General features: G+C 42.3%; 1 protein-coding gene across 11 annotated transcripts in view; it reads left to right on the top strand.

Moving 5' to 3' along the window:
* mecom (MDS1 and EVI1 complex locus) overlaps window positions 1–22,129 on the top strand; it is a 157,167-nt gene that overhangs the window by 127,616 nt on the left and 7,422 nt on the right. For 4 of the 11 annotated variants that reach the window (XM_053507214.1, XM_053507211.1, XM_053507221.1 and 1 more), the window contains 10 exons: window positions 6,918–7,020; window positions 7,241–7,424; window positions 8,352–8,499; window positions 10,473–10,653; window positions 13,762–15,178; window positions 15,328–15,418; window positions 17,099–17,125; window positions 20,303–20,469; window positions 20,904–20,981; window positions 21,939–22,108. In XM_053507214.1, the coding sequence (XP_053363189.1) occupies window positions 6,918–7,020; window positions 7,241–7,424; window positions 8,352–8,499; window positions 10,473–10,653; window positions 13,762–15,178; window positions 15,328–15,418; window positions 17,099–17,125; window positions 20,303–20,469; window positions 20,904–20,981; window positions 21,939–22,108 (2,566 nt within the window). The remainder of the gene's footprint in view (window positions 1–6,917; window positions 7,021–7,240; window positions 7,425–8,351; window positions 8,500–10,472; window positions 10,654–13,761; window positions 15,179–15,327; window positions 15,419–17,098; window positions 17,126–20,302; window positions 20,470–20,903; window positions 20,982–21,938; window positions 22,109–22,129) is intronic. The other 7 variants (XM_053507215.1, XM_053507219.1, XM_053507218.1 and 4 more) reach the window with 7 other exon arrangements.

Below are 22,129 nucleotides of genomic sequence, written 5' to 3'. Positions count from 1 at the left end.
TGGATCACACACATATCCACACCCACACACACACTCTCACACGCTCACACACACATACACATTCAGCCTGGCGTGTGGCTCTTTATAGGGTAACGCACTGAAGAAATGTGAAGAATGAAAGATGGAAAAGATTATTGCCCACCTGGAGGAGAAAGAGAGAAAGAGAGAGAGAGATGAATAAGAAAACTTTAACACAAAATTTATGATGTTACTTTTTTCAAACTTGTTTTTGCAATTGAAATCACTGAAGCGATCCCATAAAGTTTAACGCTGAAAATGACCCCAAGCATCATCCTTACACCCTCACACTGCAGTAATGCTCAACACATTTAAAAAGCTAAATCAAGCTGAAGACTTGGCTAGAAAAAAAATGTTTGGCTTTTTCTTCCGTGCTTTGTTTTGATTTATTTATCTGAGACAAGCTATGAGGAAGCTCAATATAACATAATTGTTTTATTGTCCATTGCCTATAAAAATGTTCGATGTAAATTGTATCACCAGAAAATCACATTATTAAATATCATTATTACAAAATGCATCAAGGATTAAATCAGGGTCAAATTTAAAGAGGAAAAAATGGATAGTGTTCCAGAAAAGTACTGACCAACCAGCAATCCCTATACATATACAGAGCTGGCCAAAAGTATTCAGACAAAAGTGAAATTCAATGATTTAATACCATTCTCAATTTTTATTTACTAGCGACAATCAAGATGATAATTAATTATTAGTCATTTTATGCCAAGAAATCAGTAAACAACAATCACCATTTAGTATGAAATCCTTTAGTCTTCAAAACAGTCTGGGTCTGGCTGGACAAGACGTCTGGACTACTCCTGAAGATCAAGTACAGAAACTTGCTAAAGAATTATGCAATTTACTTAAGAGTTCGCTAGTTTTAAACACTTTTGTGTAGAAACGGAAACAGTAAGTAAAAGTCCTTGCATCAATTAAAGCAACTAATATTGATTCAAATTAGCACAACTCTTTAGCCAGATAGGATTGAAGTCATTAGTGACATCACCTGTTTTGTGCACAGGGAGAACTTTAGCACATGAGATGTGTTGTCAATACTTTTGCCCACCACAATATTGGATTCAGCTTAGACGTACTTAAAAAAAAGAAAAAAAAGGTACAATAATATTTTTTCAAATTCAGTTTGGAAATTTTGCGAACGAAACAACCAACATTTCTTATCTTTATTTAACCCGGTGCCAGAATTTATTATCAGTGTCATCACCTTTACACCAATGAGAAATTAATATATTCTTAAGATATTTTTTCCAAGATGTTTTTTTAATCAATAATCCATAAAACTTTCTTTTTTTAAAATCAAATTCTTTCTTTTAAAGTAAAGTTGAAAAGTTGAACTGCAGTGAACTGCACACACTCGTTTAATTTCTAAGCAGAAGAACCAGAACCTAGAAGTGGAGCATGAAGGGAAACTCAACAGGTGCTTTCTAAAGTGGATGTTCATTCTTTTCAGTTCTGGTCTTTGACCCTGGAAGCCCTTACCTTTTTGTGTTTCCAATAGATGAACAGATCTCTACAAGAATATTGCAACTTCTTTACAAAAATCCCCCGCCTCCCCACCTCGCTCAGTTCCTCGAGTTAGACGGAGACTTCGGCAGAATGAGACAGAAGACAGATAACCACCTCTCCAGGTCGTTTAGCTCGAATCCCCGCGATGATATTTTGTCATAACACAAACCCACAGCGAGTCCCGATGTCTTCCGGACACCCTCATGTTTTAAGAAGCGACAGAAAGACAGAAAGAACGAAACAGGAAAGGAGAGATAATATAGTAAGAACACTCGTGCTATTCAGTAGCGGCTCACAGACTGGTATAATGCATAAAGGATCTTTTGGATCGTATCTCTTTGGGGAATCTTTCCTGAAAGTGGCGCTGCACAAAGATGATTAGGAGACGGTCGAGCGAGCGGAGCTTTGAAGCTTTTGACAAACTCGAACCTCCTGCTCCGATTAAATCCGATTGTTTACGGACAATGGAGTTATTCTTTAATAGGAATTCAAGGTCGAGAATTCCCGCTACGAATTCAAGGTGCATTTATGCTCGTGTAGATTTTCTCCCAGATTCTACCTAACCCCGGGCAACGATATGTAGCGTTCATTAGCATCCATCCATCAATATAGGCACCTCTGAAGGAGCCCGAAATGTATTTATTCCTATTTTTACAACAGTGGTAGGACATCCAGTAACTCCATGAGCAATTTGGGAACGCCAGTTCGCATGTCTTTGGACTGTGGGAGAAAACCCACCAAGCACGAGGAGAACATACAAACTCTACACGAACACAGAACACGAGGTGGGATTTGAACCCAGACCCTGGGGGTGCGAGGCGTCAGTGCTAACCACTACACCACCGTGCCACAATATCCATTACCATCATAGTTTAATATTATTCTTATGTAGAGGATAAAACACTCAGAGACGTCCTGGAAAAGGAAAAAAAAATCACGGATCAGAGTTACCACGGCAACAGTTACGAAAACCGACAGTTTCGGATAAGTGCTGATACCGGAGACTCATTCCATGAATTTAATTAAATAAATGTAGCGATTTCAATAGATGTCTACTTTGTGTGTTAAATAATAATGGCACATTTCTGTTCCTTTTAATATTAATGCTATAATAATTACGCTGTGATTGTGTCACAAGTCCCTTATGAAGATGTTACTATAGAAACGATAACCAGTGTGTGCTTCAATTTAAAACCACTTTCATAACTACGTTTCAGATGTCTATATTTTTATAATTTTTATATTATATTCAGAATTCCTTCTTCTTTTTATTATTATTATTATATATTTTTATTATTATTATTATTATTATTATTATTATTATTACATATGTGTCTGGGTGTATGGACGTGCTTCTCGGGCAGCTGCAGTAGTTAACGAGCTCACGTGTGCCACTAAAGAAATTTAATTAACGTGAGTTAATCGCGCTGAAATGCTGCTGATCTTCCTTTATGATTAATTATTAAGAACATTTGGGGCAGAGATAAGGTTTTAAAAGGTTTCTCAATCTTATCAGAGTTGTTTGAGTGTGTGTGGGTGTGTGTGTGTGTGTTAGAGAGAGAGAGAAAGAGAGAGAGTCATGGGCGTAGACCAACAGGGTGAAGTGTTATTCATTTGCTCAGTGCTGAATGAAGAGCTAATGGCTGTGTTTATCAGAACATTGGCAGAGTAACATCCGCTTCTCATACACACTTATACAATAGAGAGAGAGAGAGAGTGTGTGCGTGTGTGTGTGTGTGTGTGTGTATTTCAGCAGGAAGGGGTGAGTGTGGTGTTACCTGCCTAAGAAATGACCTCTCATTAGGGAAAGAATGCAGGAGCAGGAGAAGGGGGAGTGTTCTGCTCTCTGGTTCCTTGCTCCTCAATGTCAAGGCTGTGTGTGTGTGTGTGTGTGTGTGTGTGTGTGTGTGTGTGTGTGTGTGTGTGTGTGTGTGTGTGTGTGCTCGGTTGTCAGTCTGTATATAATACCCTGCCTTAGTGTATTTACTCACCTAATCATTCAGGAGCAAGAAGGTGATGGTAATAAACACTGAAATGAACTTTGTCACTCCGTTACTTATGAAGGTCAAGGATTATGAGGTGTGTGTCATGAGCGTGTGTGTGTGTGTGTGTGCGTGTGTGTGTGGGTGTGTGTGTGTGAACTTAGCCCCTTTTTCGTTTATCTGAGTGTTATTCTAACGCGCTACAATGATGAGTTTAAGGCTTTGTCTTATCAGTGGATGCAATACTGCACGCACAAACACACACACACACACACACACACACACACACACACACACACACATACACACACACGGCGTAACTTGCATACGCACAAATAAACTTCAAATAAACCAACCCTAGATGTAATCGTCATGAGTAGCAGTCAGGTTAGTGAAAAAGACTTTTTCATGCATTTGACAGGACACAAAGAGAGAAAACCCAGAGACTGAAGATAGAGGGGACACAGAGTTGACACAAAGATAGCACAGAGATAACATAGGAAGGAGAGAGAGAGAGAGAGAGCACAGAGAGGAAACAGAAAGAGCACACAGAGGACAGAGAGGACATATAGAGAGAGCACAGAGAGGACACATAGGGAGAGCACAGAGAGGACGCATAGAGAGAGCACAGAGAGGACACATAGGGAGAGCACAGAGAGGACACATAGGGAGAGCACAGAGAGGACACATAGAGAGGATACATGGAGAGCACAGGGAGAACACATAGGGAGAGAGCACAGAGAGGACACATAGGGAGAGCACAGAGAGGACACATAGGGAGCGCACAGAGAGGACACATAGGGAGAGCACAGAGAGGACACATAGGGAGAGCACAGAGAGGACACATAGGGAGAGCACAGAGAGGACACATAGGGAGAGCACAGAGAGGACACATAGAGAGGATACATGGAGAGCACAGGGAGGACACATAGAGAGGATACATGGAGAGCACAGAGAGGACACATAGGGAGAGCACAGAGAGGACACATAGGGAGAGCACAGAGAGGACACATAGAGAGGATACATGGAGAGCACAGGGAGGACACATAGAGAGGATACATGGAGAGCACAGAGAGGACACATAGGGAGAGCACAGAGAGGACACATAGGGAGAGGACACATAGAGAGGATACATGGAGAGCACAGGGAGGACACATAGAAGGGATACATGGAGAGCACAGAGAGGACACATAGGGAGAGCACAGAGAGGACACATAGGGAGAGCACAGAGAGGACACATAGAGAGGATACATGGAGAGCACAGAGAGGACACATAGGGAGCGCACAGAGAGGACACATAGAGATCACAGAGAGGACACATAGGGAGCGCACAGAGAGGACACATAGAGAGGATACATGGAGAAAGCACAGGGAGGACACATAGAGAAAGCACAGAGAGGACACATAAAGAAAGCACAGAGAGGACACATAGGGAGAGCACAGAGAGGACACATAGGGAGAGCACAGAGAGGACACATAGGGAGCGCACAGAGAGGACACATAGAGAGGATACATGGAGAGCACAGAGAGGACACATAGGGAGAGCACAGAGAGGACACAAAGGGAGCGCACAGAGAGGACACATAGAGAGGATACATGGAGAGCACAGAGAGGACACATAGGGAGAGCACAGAGAGGACACATAGGGAGAGCACAGAGAGGACACATAGAGAGGATACATGGAGAGCACAGGGAGGACACATAGAGAGGATACATGGAGAGCACAGAGAGGACACATAGGGAGAGCACAGAGAGGACACATAGGGAGAGCACAGAGAGGACACATAGAGAGGATACATGGAGAGCACAGAGAGGACACATAGGGAGCACACAGAGAGGACACATAGGGAGAGCACAGAGAGGACACATAGAGAGGATACATGGAGAGCACAGAGAGGACACATAGAGATCACAGAGAGGACACATAGGGAGCGCACAGAGAGGACACACAGAGAGGATACATGGAGAAAGCACAGAGAGGACACATAGAGAGGATACATGGAGAGCACAGAGAGGACACATAGGGAGAGCACAGAGAGGACACATAGGGAGAGCACAGAGAGGACACATAGAGAGGATACATGGAGAGCACAGAGAGGACACATAGGGAGCGCACAGAGAGGTCACATAGAGATCACAGAGAGGACACATAGGGAGCGCACAGAGAGGACACACAGAGAGGATACATGGAGAAAGCACAGAGAGGACACATAGAGAAAGCACAGAGAGGACACATAAAGAAAGCACAGAGAGGACACATAGGGAGAGCACAGAGAGGACACATAGGGAGAGCACAGAGAGGACACATAGAGAGGATACATGGAGAAAGCACAGAGAGGACACATAGAGAAAGCACAGAGAGGACACATAGAGAGGACACATAGAGAAAGCACAGAGAGGACACATAGGGAGTGCACAGAGAGGACACATAGGGAGCGCACAGAGAGGACACATAGGGAGAGCACAGAGAGGACACATAGAGAGGATACATGGAGAGCACAGAGAGGACACATGGAGAGCACAGAGAGGACACATAGGGAGCACACAGAGAGGACACATAAAGAGAACACAGAGATGACAGGGAGACAACTAGGAAAGAAAACAAGACAGGACAAAGATGCCAGAAAGGACACCGAGATGATAGAGGACAGAGATTTGAATTATGTGTAATGATTTTATCTCTCCACACTTATCCATTCATCTTTATGTTTGTGCGCTGGTCGTGTTGTCCTGAACACCAAACGTCTGAGATTAAGTGTTTGTCCCGAGCTGTAGATCAGTCACGCTGAGCCGCCTGTTTCACATGAACCATTGTCTCATATTCACAATATTATTGTGACCTTTTGTCGTTTATGTGTTTATATGTGTGTGTGTGTGTGTGTGTGTGTGTGTGTTGGGGTGGTTGAGTGGCTCTATGGTTCTCATGCTGCTGCGAGTGTTCTCTAAGTTCCCTGTATTCTCCTGTAAAACAATAGACAAGCATTTTGTTGCTTCATCTTAAATCACAAACACACACACACACACACACACATACACACAAAGAGGAGTCGGTTGTCCAGCGTTCCAGCGTAATGTTCCTCTCAACATACACACTGTGTGTGTGTGACATCTCTAATAAGAATGTTGAAATGTCACCAACAGGCCGTGCAGGAAGTGAATAGTCCGGACCCTTTAAGGCTTGCCAAAAATAACACCATCCTTGATTGTTTCTCGCAATTCCTATTGTGCTGCCAGGGATGTGTGTGCGTGTGTGTGTGTGTGTGTGTGTGTGTGTGGTTTTTATGTAATGGTATTTTGTGAATTTCTCTTTCATTCTTTTTTTTTTTTTTGTCACAGATTAGTTTTAAATTACTTTGGTGTTTACATTTTCTATGTGTGTGTGTGTGTGTGTAGATATTCTACCGTGTGGTGCGCAAAGTTTCTCCGGGTGAAGAACTTGTACTGTTCATGAAGGCTGAAGAGTTTTCATGTGAAGCCATGGCTCCAGATATACATGGTACCACCCGACACACACACACACACACACACACACACATACACACACTTTAAGAAATCATGCTTACACTTAACCGTAACCATTATACATAAAAGAAAATATTTTGTCTGATCTGTGTTGTTTTTAAAATAAATTATTATTATTATTATTATTATTATTATTATTACGTAATCCAGTATATTTCCATAATCATAAGAGATCTGTCGTGCTCCACGTGCAGAGGAGCGTCAGTTCCGCTGCGAGGACTGCGAGCAGCTTTTCCCATCAGGCTCAGAGCTGCTGGAGCATCAGAACCACTCGTGTTCCAACCGGCCCTCGTCCGGCTTCACGCTGCCCGCGCAGGCCATCCCGAGTGCCACCGACGAGTGTAAAGAATGCGAGAGAGTCTTTCCGGACAGCCAGAGGTAAATAAACACACAAACAATCTTTAATAAACCTTGTTCAAACCCTGTTAAACTTTCCCCTGAAATATGAGCACTGACACGGACACATCTCAAAATACCTTCGATTGTTTTGCATTATCCATTGAACATCTCACGCTTTCAACCTCCTCCTCTATGAATCATCCTTTACAGGTTTATTTCTGTCCACTAACATTCACTCATCCTGTTACCTGGACACATTTGACCCTGTGGAACGTTTAGAATATTCCACTAGTCACGTGTTCGACAGGAAGCAGCATCATCCGAATTTCCTCAAATTCATAGGAAGGAGAAAATGAAGCTCTTGATTAATATTGAAACGAAAAGTAAAAAAAAAAGAATAATAATATATATATATATATATATAATAATTCATAAGTAATTTGAATGTCCTTAAATTGTACACATTTTATAGTAAAATAAAATAAAAAATTTGTTCTTTATTTAAGAGCAAGGTGCACTCTTTCAGAAAACAAAAAACTTAAATATTGTAGTGGCCTTTTAAATTTTTTTTGTTTTTTACATTTTCTCATTTTCCAGGTATTCCAGTTTCCTGACACAGTTATACAAAGACATACAGATTAGGCTAATTGCTGTTCCCAAATTGCCCGTAGTGTGTGAATGAGCTTGTGTGTGTGTGTGTGCCCTGCGTTGGATTGGCACACCGTCCAGGGTGTACCCCGGCTCCTGCCATACAGTAGGTCTACTGGGATAGGCTCCAGGCCCCCCTCACTCTGTGCTAGTCTTCTAGTACATAGACAATGTTCATTGGACTTGTGAACAAATTAGACTTACAAACAAGCTCTTGGAACGGAACTCGTTCGTATGTAGGGGACTTTTCCCACTTTCTCCACAAGTGTTGATATGATTCAAATTCCTATTCTTTTCTCTCTCTATTTCTCTCATCAGTCTGGAGGCGCACTCTCTGTCCCACTCAGAAGAGAGGGAGTACAAATGTGACCAATGCCCGAAGGCCTTCAACTGGAAGTCCAACCTGATTCGCCACCAGATGTCACATGACAGCGGCAAGCACTACGAATGTGAAAACTGCTCCAAGGTAGAGTCCGAACATCGGCAGAGTGTGCGCGCTGGTGTGTGTGTGTGTGTGTGTGTGTGTGTGGAAGTTGGTATAAGGAAGTGTCTTGTATTTAAGGTGTTAACATCTACTAGAATATATATCATAACTCGTTCATAGTCATGATGTTGAATCACTGAACTCAGGGATAGATAAGAAGACCTGAGGGGGTGTTCTGTTTGAAAATTCTGGTTGGGAGTAACAGACTTTAGTAGAATGGACCATAAAAGCCCATGTCCCATTATTTCTATTTATTATTTGTGAGAGCATGCTGAATTGTCCCTAATTGAAATTCTTGATTCTTGGTCACTCGACTACGAACCTACGAACTAAATCCGATCCTCCTACAGTATGTGGTTGCAGTTTGTTGCACTTTTGACTACAGAATCTTTGAGCCTGCTGCACTTTTCTGTAATACACAGTGAAGCATCTATTAGAGTGTAGTACTGTTGAGTAGGAGCAGGAATGCGTAGGAAAGTATTGCGTTTGTTTGTTTGTTTTTTACCCTTTTGGCTGGTTTCCAATTTACGATTCCGGTAAACGGCTGCACATTTCCTAGCATTAACACCACGCCCCCCAGTGGTCCGGGGATAACCATGCAGCGCTCTCACCGCAGCCACTGGAGTTCGAGCAACATCAGTTTGCTATTAATATTATTTTGATGTCATTTTTGAAATTACTGTTTGAGGCTTTTAATCAACACGATCCCAATGTTGTTCCGACATCAATAAAACTTTCAAAAACAACCTAATGCCAATATTAACTTCCATAACGTGGCCAAATAAAAATTATTTTTTCCAAACCAAAAATTCTGTTTTTCTCGAATGATTGCTCCAGGAGTGACAGTTTCAAGCTTTCCATGTTAACACTAAACTAAGAATTCAGGCTCTAAAGAGGAAGAGGCACAACCCTCCTACGTAGTCTCTGAACTGCTCCGATCAACCTTCGAATAACTTCCAGGCTGCTACACTGTTTCTGCATAGTAACCTTTAATTTTTTTTTTGTTTGCATGATTGAAAACATTTTAAACGGCTACGAACACAATAAATAAAACAATAAAAAAGAAGAATTCAAAATGTTATTTGTCACATACACAGTCATACACAGTACGATATGAGGTGAAATGCTTAAACGACCACCCCGTGACCTTAAAAATAAAAAGATTATTAATAGGAAATAAATATGGAATCAAAATTTTAAAAATAAAATACAGAAAATAACTTTAGCTAAGGAAAGAAAATATATCTATAGAAAAAAAATATAAGAAAATATACAATATAAAGAAATTCGGGAATGTACGTAGGAAACTTCACTTGTCTGCTAGTTCTCTGAATGCTCTCCTAAGCCTTTGTCTGCTTCCTGGTTTTGTGGCTGCCTGTTAATGATAGATGGCTAGATATAATCTGACACCTAGATAGCTGACGGACATCAGGAAATCGCCGAAACCTCCACTTGTTTATTAACCGCAGCACTTAAAATTTGTGGGGAAGGGTGTTGGAGGGAAATACTTATGTAATGCTCTAAATGGGACTTCATGGGAGTAAATAATTCTAATCGTGCATGTATTTCTGTGTGTGTGTCTGTGCTCTTTGGAGTGTATGTGTATGTGTGTCCCAGCCTTTTGTAAACACTGGCATTATCCAGGTCATATCCATGTCTATAAATGTTTGTGTATGTTTGTGTTTCTGTATGTCCTTCCTGTCATTCATACACAAGAACCCCTTAAGTATCCGATGAAGTGTGTACCGTGTGAGAACATTACGTATGCCGGTCTCTCCTTGTGTCTTTCCATGTGTGTGAATCCCTCTGTCATCACATGTGACTGCCATTGTGTGCCGGCATGCGTGTATTTCCGTGTACTTGAATGGCCTTGTGATATTGTGTGTATGTGTGTGTATGTGTGTGTCTGTGCGTGCGTGCGTGTGTGTGTGTGTGTGTGCGTCCCTCTAACCCAGCAGGTGTTTACAGACCCAAGCAACTTGCAGAGGCACATCCGCTCGCAGCACGTTGGTGCACGGGCACACGCCTGCCCCGACTGCGGCAAAACCTTCGCCACGTCGTCCGGTCTCAAGCAGCACAAACACATCCACTCATCCGTCAAGCCCTTCATGTGTAAGTCTCTCACCCCCTTCATATGTAAGTCTGACACACACGCACACACAAACACTCGCACACACTTAGCCGATCTGTGTCTAACGGTAGCATGTTACACGCTAGTAGAACTGCTTCTGAATTTAAAATGCTTGACTCTGGATTTAAGGTCTAATCATGACCCTCTTGTTTATGACACATGACCTTTGACCTCAGAAGCCCTAAGCTTGACTAAGTACCATGCATTACACAACGTTTTTACTTCTTTATTTAATGCATTCTTAGTATACAGTTTTAAGGATGGGAAAAAAAGCATGGAACTTAATTAGCGAAAAAAGAAACCAATTCATGACCGCATGCATACATCTGCAGTAAACAAACTGAGTCGGCGTGATTCAGTGGATCATTTCGTTTTATTAAAGCGATGTAAAAAAAACAAAAAAAAAAAACAACTGCTATTTCTACTGTGCATCTAAAATAAAACGTTCATAAAGGTAGTGATTTCCTCCATTCTCATTTTATATCACCTGCTCATTCTCTGCTCAATAACCAAATGCATTGTGACACTGTAACCTATGCATGAACTTTGATCTCTGTCCCTTGACCCCGATGCCCTGACCCCGTACACACTGACCTCGGTGCGGCCGCTGAGATGTTGCCATCTCCCGCGGCCACACAGTAACAAGGGAACTCTGGCCATTCCAGACAAATAGCTACCACATGTAGTTCAACCATTTGCAGCCATCAGCATTTAAACGAGCGACTCTAACAACAGCTAATGACCACAAACACACACACAGCAGCAACCCTGCCAACAGCGGTATCTGTGGGGGGCTTTGTTTGTTCGTATCCACTTCAACTGCATGTGAACTGTACATGAACTACTTACAGGGTGTGTGTGCGTGCAGCAGTCTGATGCACGTATGATGACTCTCAGATTGGGATAAATCTTGATATCAGAATATTACAGGGATTATTATGTGAAGTCCAAATCTGATTGGAAAACAGTACTTAGTTTAAGCAGGGTGGTCCACACACACACACACACGCACAGAGTATACGAAAATCAAGCAAACACCCACAAACCGAGGCACACAACACACACTTTCACGTCTTACTGATGTTAAGTGGACCTGCCTTTGGCATAATGATTAATGGAGTTATTCAACATGCGTACACCTATTAAACCTAAATCCAACACCTTTTTGTTTTAAAATAAAAGTTATTTTACTATTAAAGTACCATCTTTTATTTATTTATTTGTTTAGTTTTACACTTTTACTTGTCCGGACCTAACAACTGTTCCTCCTGGGCGTAACAAATGTCCCTATAAAGTCAAAATTCTGAGGGACACCTATCCTTGTGGGGACATTTGGTGTTCACGAAGATATAACAAAACACACACACACACACAGAACATATGATAATGAAGCAAACACCAAGAAACCAATGCACACAACACACACACTTTCTTGTCTTAATGACATTATAAGGAACCTACCAGTGGCCTAAACATTCATTCAGTCAATCAACATGCTTACTGTACACCCATTAAACCTAAATCCAAACTTAAACTTAACCTCAGTAACCAAAAGCACCTTTTTGTTTTGAAAAAAAAAAAAAGTTAGCGTATTTATTTATTTATTTATTTTAAAGGGAGGCACTTTTTCTTATCTGCACCGAACAACTGTTTCTACTGGGCATAACAAATGTCCCTATAAAGTCAAAATTCTGAGGGACACCTATCCTTGTGGGGACATTTGGTCCTCACTAAGATATAACAAAACACACGCACACACACCCTCACACATATATGATAACCAAGCAAACACCAAGAAACCAATGCACATAACACACACACTTTCTTGTCTTACTGACATTATGAGGACCCACCATTGACCTAACTTATAACCTTAACCTTAAAATAAAAGCTGGAGCTATTGGTTTTTTTTTTTGTTTTTTTGTTTTTTTTAAAGAGGTGCACTTTTCCTTGTGGGGACCGGACAAATGTTGATGTAACAAATATTCCTATAAAGTCAAAACACTAAGGTACTCCTTTCCTTGTGAGGACAGTTTTAGTCCTCACTAAGATATGACAACACACACACACCCTTGGTCCAGGCTTTAATTTCCTTTCTTGATGTTCAGAATGATCAGCATGCCAAATTATGTGTATAATATTTAGTTAAACTGACAAAACACACAAAGTTCATATCCCTCCCTTTTCACTTTCGCACCGGATCATCCTGTTTCTCAGTGATGGTATGAGTTATATATGAGCAGGAAGAAAGGCATGATCTCTCTCTCTCTCTGTCTCTCTCTGTCTCTTTCTCACACTCACACACATACATTTATGCTGAGTGTCATCCTCTGCCTTCACACTAATATTTACACTTGCTCTTTTGATCCCAGCCTTAAGGAAGCCTTTTAGCTATAAACATGGCTAAGTGCAGAATTTAACATTACACCTAATACCTCACACACACACACACACACACACACACACACACTCACTGTTTCACACACACCTCACCATCTTCCTCCCTACAAATTTGGGACTGTAATGAGACATGTAAATATGAGTTATCTTGATGGTTTAACGGCTTAGTTACTCATGCAAGGTGTTGCGTGTTGAGATATAAATGACGGTTTTATTGTATTAAACTTGAGTCATTGTGTGCGAGTTGAAGCGCTGGTTATATACAAGGGTTTTGTGATGAAGACAGTTATTCACGAGGAGTGTACTAGCTAGGGGGAAAGGGGCTTTATAAGAAACTATGGGATTTGCTTCAATCATGTGGAGCCATCTGAAGAAATTTAGATGTGTTTGCGTGTGTGAGAGACAGGTCAGTGAGGGTAATCCATGGGAACGGACCTGCAGGATAGGATTCATTCAACTCGGTTTCCTTCTCACGACCAAAATAGAGCCATTGTGCTGTCTCTTAGACTCAGCCGGTGTCCCTTTGCCACCATATGTCATTGTCTCACAGTATCACTCTGCCCTGGGTGTGTGAACAAGAGAATATTCTTATCTGCTCCTATTTTCTTCTGCCATCTTATTCTGTAAGCCCAAGTACTGTTGGTGTGTATGTATAGCGTTACGTAATTATCTGTCCACCCCTGCCCTTATGCCGTGTGTTTGATTGTCTGCAGGTGAGGTGTGCCACAAGTCCTACACCCAGTTCTCGAACCTGTGCAGGCACAAGCGCATGCATGCAGACTGTCGGACACAGATCAAGTGCAAAGATTGTGGCCAGATGTTTAGCACCACTTCCTCTCTTAACAAACACCGTCGCTTCTGCGAAGGCAAAAACCATTTTGCTGCTGCCGCAGGAGGGCTCTTTGGCCCTGGTATGGCTCTTCCTGGCACCCCTGGAATTGACAAGGCAGCTCTAGGATTGGGGCCAGGCTCTGCTGGTTTGGCAGATTATTTTGGTCCAAACCGTCACCATGGTGGACTAACATTTCCAGCAGCCCCGGCAGCTTTCCCCTTCAGTTTTCCAGGACTCTTCCCATCTGGACTCTACCACCGGCCACCCCTCATTCCTGCCACAACTCCCTTAAAAAGCCCACCAGCCCTGGAATTTCAGAAGAGTCCACCATTATCCTCACCTGTGCCTGGAATTCAAGAGACCCAGGACCTCCTGATGAGCCTCCGAAAGCATTCAATCAATGGGGAAGGAAGAGAAAATGGGCCAGAGCATCTGATAGAAGGCTCTGCCAGCAAGACGAGACACAGCATCAAGACAAGTGACCATTCGGAGAGCAGTGATTTGGATGATGTTAGCACACCTAGTGGAAGCGAACTAGAGAGTACTTCCGGTTCAGAACTGGACAGTGATCCTGAAAGTGACCGGGATCGAGAAAGGGATCGGGAAAATGGAAAAGGACCAAAGAGAAGATCCAGTAGTCCTACCACAGGGCAAAGCCCCGCCCATGGCAGTTCCAGCAATGGCAGTGTTGGCAAAATCAATGGAACTGATGTGCCTGCACAAGGGCTTTTGTCTCCCACTTTGGATGAGCGCACTGCTGTTTCTGGGGCCGTCAATGATTCCATCAAAGCCATTGCATCTATTGCAGAGAAATACTTTGGCTCCACAGGACTGGCAGGACTACATAATAAGAAAGGGGACCCACTAGGATACCCTGCCATGTTTCCTCTCCCCTTCTTTCCTGCTTTTTCTCCCCCAGTCTATCCCTTTCATGAGAGGGAACATCTTCAACCTCGAGGCCAGAAAGAAGAGCCAAAGAGCCCATCACAAGAAAGCAAGAAACCACAAGGCAGTACTGCTGAATCTCCTTTCGACCTCACCACCAAGCGCAAAGAGGAGTGCTTGGCGCAGACTTTCGCCACCTCAAAGCTGGAGGTACCACGTATGCTCTCAGCCAATCAGGACCAGCCACTGGACCTGAGTTTGGGTGGGCGGAGCAGGAGCTCACGCCATAGATCAGCAGATTCGCGGAAGAACCACATAATTGCAGAAGACCGAGTTGAGACAAAGCCACCAAAATCAGACTCCACCATCCAGCATGCAAGACCCACCCCATTCTTTATGGACCCGATCTACAGGTACTGTCAATCACAAGCCCCTCTCGGTACCATCGTATGGTTACGTAGCATAGCTAATGTTGTCAAAATAAAGTCAGAAATAGAGAAGGTTGTTTTTCTACCTGAAGCCATATTCTTAGCCTAAGAACTGATTGAAGTTGAACTTTTAGCAGGGTTGAGAAGAGAAAAGCGACGGATCCGTTCGAGGCGCTGAAAGAAAAGTATATGCGTCCAACACCAGGCTTTCTCTTCCACCCACAGGTAAGGTTCCTGCAGTGTTTTCCAAGTAGTCTACAAAACACCTGACTTTCTCAGATTTCCCAGTGTTCATAAAAGGTTTCCCATAGTTTATGGTTGTCCCACTTGAACTCTTTTGTTGGGTTTTACATACAATTTTCAAGGATTCCTATACGGACAAACCTTATGGGTTCTAGATTTTAACTTCAAAGTTTACTTTTAAAGTGCATTTCGAACTTTGCTAATATCAAATGATATATGTTGTACATTTAGGCAGATGCTCTTATCCAGAGCAATTTACATTTTTATCTCGTTACACCTCTAAGCAGTTGAGGGTTAAGGGCCTTGCCCAAGGGCCCAACAGTGGCAACTTGGTGGTTGTGGGGTTTGAACCTGGGATCTCCTGAACCATAGTCCAATGCCTTAACCACTGAGCTACCCGTGGCCCCCTGGACCACATTGGTGTGTCTTAGTTCTAGCACATTTAGTTTTAGCTTGTTCTCCACATGCTCCATCCTGCATGTTGTGAAAGATACTGAGCAGATTTGTTAGGCAGACAGATGGTGCTGGGTGAGAAGTCCTTCAGCTAGGATGTTATGGTATAATTCCATGTTACCACTGAATATTGCCCTCATGCAGAGAGAGAGAGTATGTGTGTGTGTGTGTGTGTGTGTGTGTGTGTGTGTGTGTGTGTGTGTCTATTCCCTCGCATAGGTCTAGAATTACACATTATTTTTAACAGTGCTCTGTCTCACTCTCTGCCACACACACACACACACACACACACAGAATCCTCTGCTATAGTGTTTTATAGGCTGTTCCAGCTTCTATTTTACAGGCTGTTTGACTAGGCAGATTTATACTGCATGTCTGCTCAATGTCTGTGCTCGATAGCATCCACATGCGCGCCACACACAGCCTAACGAGGTGGCCTATCAGCATCCACTTTACTGTTTAACACACACTGCCCTCACCTATCGCGGGCAGGAATACCAACAGTCATGATAAATTATGAATGATGTAAATAAGTCTGATCAGTACGAATGATGATTATCATTGCGGTACTTTTTAAACGGAGTACTTGTAAAGTTCGATGGTCCACGTGAATTATTCAAGCTAAGTTATGCGTTTGTTATATTAGATGGAACCGTCGTCTTGGGACACTTTAATGGTTCATTCAAGTTAGCTAGGGGCATGGGTACCTCAGTGGTTTAGGCATTGGACTACTGAAAGGAAGGTCTCAGGTTCAAACCCTAGCACCACCAAGATACTGCTGTTGAACGAGGCCCCTAACCCTCGATTGCGTGGATGTATAATTAGATAAAATTATCAGTTGCTTTGGATAAGGGCGTCTGCCAAATGCCATAAATGTAGCTATAGTTCATTAGATTTCTGACTTTGTAGTCCATTTTAATGATCTTCTTTACGTTTTTGCTGTTTTAATGATTAAGTGATATAGACTAAAACTAACAAAATTAGTCATTTTTGGGAAGTTTTAGTTTTTGTTTTTGAACTCCCACATATGATAACAGCGTGAAGGGATGCTCATGTTTGCATGCTTGCACTTTTCGTTGTTGTTGTTGTTGTTTTACAATGATCTTGATATTGCAGAAATCCCTTTTGCCAATTTTCAAATAATCACAATCTGTTTGTTTGTTCAATCCTTGATTCTGATTTGGTTGTTCCTTATTGTTCTACCTTCAGCTTCGCATGCCTGATCAGAGAACCTGGGTGAGTATCCACAAGTCTTAACTACCTATGATATAACTTCTCTCTCTCTCTCTCTCTCTCTCTCTCTCTCTCTCTCACACACACACACACACACAGACACACACACACATACACAAAGAGCTTATAACATTGAGTATTAATAAACTACATAATATTTTTGTGTTTTAATCACACAAACACACTTAGAATTCAGTTGAAATACCAGTAAAAGACATTTATGAATACACGCACACACACACTCGGGCCATCAAGGCAAGTCTCACACAGATGAGTGCAGTCAGTAAGGTCATTAATCACCGTCTTATCAGAGAGAAACTGCAGAAGCCAGTCATGTATCATTTCTAATGAGAGAACATTATTTCCAGTCCCGCGAGCCATTTGTCATGCATTACACAGGAACGCCGTTCCCACAGCATCTGTGAGTGTGTGTGTGTGTGTGTGTGTGTGTGTGTGTGTGTGTGTGTGAGAGAGAGAGAGAGAAGTTGCGTTATTAAAGGTTATGGCAGCTGCTCTTTCATCTTCTACACCACATGTGTGTGAAAACTGCATTTAGCAAAGCTATCAGGTGTTCCATAAAAGAGAGGGTTTTTTTCATATGTGTGTGTGTGTGTGTGTGTGTGTGTGTGTGTGTGTGTATGACTGTTTCAGTGTCCACTCACTTCGTGTGTTTGTGTGCATGTGGGTGTGAGAGTGTGTGTGATGATGTAAGAGTGTGTGATGGTGTAAGAGTGTGTGTGATGGTGTGTGTGTATGTGTGTGTATGTGTGTGTGTCCCTAGTTGTTATTTCTGATGTCTGCCTCTGATAATAGCAAACATTCAAGAACATGATTATTTACAGAACATCATCAAGCAGCCGGTCGTCTCTCTGGGACACAATTGTGTGTGTGTGTGTGTGTGTGTGTGTGTGTGTGTGTGTGTGTGTGTGTGGTTGGTGGGGTCGTTGGTGTTTGGGTGCAGGATCAGGGAATTTCCAAATTTTAGACATCTGGCACCCCGATAAGATCAACAGTGGAGAAAGCATCTGACTAATGAAAGCTTTCTCAGCTCCACACAGCAATCAGCAGGCGAACGCTTTCCCTCTACAGAGTCACTTCTTTCCCTCCGTCTTTCCTTCCTTTCTTTCTTTATGTCTTTTCTTGATTTTTTTTGTTGCAAACTTAAAATTTTTTGATTCATTGTTTGGTGGAAAAAATATCTATTTATCTATCTATCTATCTATCTATCTATCTATCTATCTATCTATTCACGTCTTTGTCTCTCTCTCTCTCTCTCCATCTCATTCCTTCTGTATAAATTGAAGCATTAATTAAAGACATGAGATATATATCCTTAAAATATCTTTATTTTTTCTTTCTTCCTTATTTGCCTGATTTGCTTAATTTTCTATCAATCTTCAAGACAGTTTAGTCAGAAAGTTGTTTGTGTATCACAGAAAACTATCCTTCCATCTATCTCTCTGTCCGTCTGTCCATCATTTGGTCTCAATTGATGAAATTTTTCCTCTAAAAATAGAAAATAGAAAAAATAGAAAAAGATTGATGTGTAGTTAAAGGGTTTTCGTTTATTGTGTTAAATACTTAATGTGTGTGTGTGTGTGTGTGTGTGTGAGAGAGAGAGAGAGAGAGAGAGATTTAGTGCAGTTTATGTTAGAGTGATTTAAGGGTTTTATTGAGCATTAGCATTAGCATAAACATAAACAACTTACCGCTAATGCATAATGCATTCACAGCACAAATATGACAACCTGTCTCTCTCTCTCTGTCTCTCTCTCTGTCTCTCTCTGTCTCTCTCTCTGTTTGTCTGTCTGTCTGTCTCTCACTCTATTTGTCTGTGTCTTACTCTCTTTGTCTGTATTTCATTTTCTCTATCTGTCTGTCTGTCTCTTTCTATTTGTCTGTCTCTCTCTACCTCTCACTCTCTCTGTTTGTCTTTCTGTCTCTCTTTCTGTCTCTCTGTCTCTCCTTGTCTTTTTGTATGTCTCTCTCAGTGTCTGTCTGTCTGTCTCTCTCTCTCTGCGCCCCCACCCACCCCCTTCTATACTTGCTCTGTGGCCTTTAGAGTGCACTTGCCCCAATCCCCTCCTTGTCCCCTTGCTTTACGCCCTTTACAGTGCACTTGCTCTCCCCTTCACCACTGATTTGTAACCCAACCTGTAATAAATGTGATGCACATAGAAGTGAAGGAACCCACAGCAGAAATCCAATACGTGCGAAAGTAATGTAGATTTCGTGGAGCCGCTCGTCGCCGCCAAGTCTCTCATCTTCTTCTTTCCTCTCTCTCTCTCTCTCTCTCTCTCTCTCTCTCCTCCCTTCCCCTTATCCCTCTCTCGGCTTGACGATATCATTATTATCCCTGTCGCGCCCTTGATCGCTAATGTCAACATCTTTCATATTGAGGAATGTGCTGTCTGCTCACATTGTGCGCCGAATGCTTTACTGCCCAACAGAGGACATGAATCACTCCATGCCACACACACACACACACACACACACACACACACTCACCTGAATACTGTATGTGTACTCTCAGGCATGGACATCCATCCATACAAAGCAACACTTTAATATATAGAATTTATGCATACATATATGCATATGAACACACACACACACACACACACACACACACACACTGCCATGTCAGACAGCTGTGAGTCCCAGTACTCCTCTGAGAATTAGTCCACTTCTGATGAAAGCAGACATTCGACTTCATTAGCAGATTGGCAGTGCGCCTTTTTCCATCCAGCCACATGTGTGTGTGCGTGCGTGTGTGTGTGTGCGTGTGTGTGTTTGTTGATTAACCAGCTATAACTACGCCGTACGGATTTCTATTGTTCCTAGTTCCAGTTAACATGCACATATTTCGCTATGTCAGTTGCCGTGAATTTGAAATTCTCAAATCTGATTGGTCGCCTGATTCGTCTATTTAAACACGTGACAAACAGGGACTTATACAGATGATGAGCTACAAAACTTATAACACACACACACACACACACACCAAAAAAACATTTTTAATCCCTTACTGAGTCACTCAGCCTTTCTTCTCAGTCGAATTTTTTTATTGTTTGTTTGTTTGTTTGTTTGTTTGTTTGCTTGTTTGGCAAAGAAAATAACAAAAATGATGCGTAACTTAGTATTAAGACATTTTTTCGTTCTTTTCTTCTTCTTTGTCAGATGTCAGCGATAGAAAACATGGCGGAGAAGTTGGAAGCGTTCGGGCCGTTGAAGTCAGACGCCGGGGACATCATGCGCTCGGTTCCCTCCATGTTCGATTTCCGAGCTCCGGCCACGACGCTGCCCGAAGCCCTGCTGCATAAGGGCAAGGAACGCTACACGTGCAGGTGCTCTTCACACACAGAGACACATAAACATAATAATCTAGGAGTGTATACGTTTTTATGTTTTAATGCATTTGAACAGCATGGCTATTTCTGACCACATTCTAGTTATCTTGTAGCTGATGATTTTTTAGATAACGTTTCCAACGCATTAACTGCTTATAATTTATTCTCATGAGTAAAAATTGTGGTTATAAACTGTAATGTTGATTCGAAAATAAAACGGAAGGTTATAATTAAATAAGAGGTGTTGTTCAAGTCAAAACGGTACTTTTGATGAAAGTCCCGAATTGACTCGAACAGCATGCTGCGAGTCTGAAAAAGCTAGGGTAGGATTATTGTTCTGTGTGTTTGTGTGTGTGTGTGTGTGTGTGTGTGTGTGTGTGTGTGTGAGTTTCGTTTGTTTGCCACTAAAAAGGAGTTTCCTTCCTACACAGATACTGCGGCAAAATATTCCCACGCTCAGCTAACCTCACACGGCATCTCAGAACACACACAGGGGAGCAGCCTTATAGGTAAGACACACACACACACTCACACACACGGATACCCACATACACACACACACACGAATAAATGCACACAAATACACGCACACAGTTTTAGGATACTGTCTGAGGGTATTTAAGTGTGTGTGTGTGTGTGTGTGTGTGTGTGTGTGTGTGTGTGTGTGCGCACAGTGAGCGCTCAGCAGTGTGGGAACACGGGACCTGTGATGAAAGTGCACAGACACATGCGTTCTCTTTTGCACACACACACACACACCTACACACACACACACACACACAGTTTTAAGCTGTAGATATTTTCGGACTACATTCTTTAACGGAGTGGAGAATAAAGAGCGAGGGGCGCAGAGGGCTTGTATGTTTTTTTATCGTGAAAGTCTGGAAGAATTCTAATTGTAGTGAATAATTTGGGCGATGAATAACAGTCGCTGTCACCACGGTGACGGCATGCAGGGAATAGAGTGCGAGAGAAAGAGGGAGAGAGATTAGTAAAAAAAAAAAATGATGAGGCGAAGGAGGCAGAAGGCCAAAAAAGACAGCTGAGTAATAATGTCTGTCTTTTTTAGTGGTGTAACACACACACACATACACACATCTGTGTCAAACAGCTGTAAGTCCAAGCTCACAAAATATCAAGCACATAAAAAGACGAGAGAGAGAGAGAGAGAGAGAGAGAGAGAGAAGTGTGTTTCTCTGGATTGCAGCAGGAGGACAGATAGAATCTGTAATCACACTAAAATAACACACACGCTAAATACTTGGCAGAGAAAGACTGAGGGAAAAGGATGAAGATTTTACGTGCAAGAGCAGGCAAATGAGCTTCAGGTGTGTGTGTGTGTGTGTGTGAGTGTGTGTGTGTGAGTGAATCCTTTCATCCTCTTGTCCTACTATTCCTTAAATAGAGAAATGTTCAATTATTTACATTTGTGCGTGTGTGTGTGTGTGTGTGTGTTTTCATGGCAGGTGTAAGTATTGCGATCGTTCGTTCAGTATCTCATCAAATCTGCAACGCCACATCAGGAACATCCACAACAAAGAGAAGCCCTTTAAATGCCACCTGTGTGACCGCTGCTTTGGCCAACAGACCAACCTGGACCGGCACCTCAAGAAACATGAGAACGGTAATCTGTCAGGTACAACACACACACACACAC

Source organism: Clarias gariepinus, chromosome 11, assembly GCF_024256425.1.
Source record: "Clarias gariepinus isolate MV-2021 ecotype Netherlands chromosome 11, CGAR_prim_01v2, whole genome shotgun sequence".
NCBI lineage: Eukaryota > Metazoa > Chordata > Actinopteri > Siluriformes > Clariidae > Clarias > Clarias gariepinus.
The sequence above is the reverse complement of the archived record's forward strand: the minus strand, read 5'-3'. Positions and strand labels throughout refer to the sequence as shown.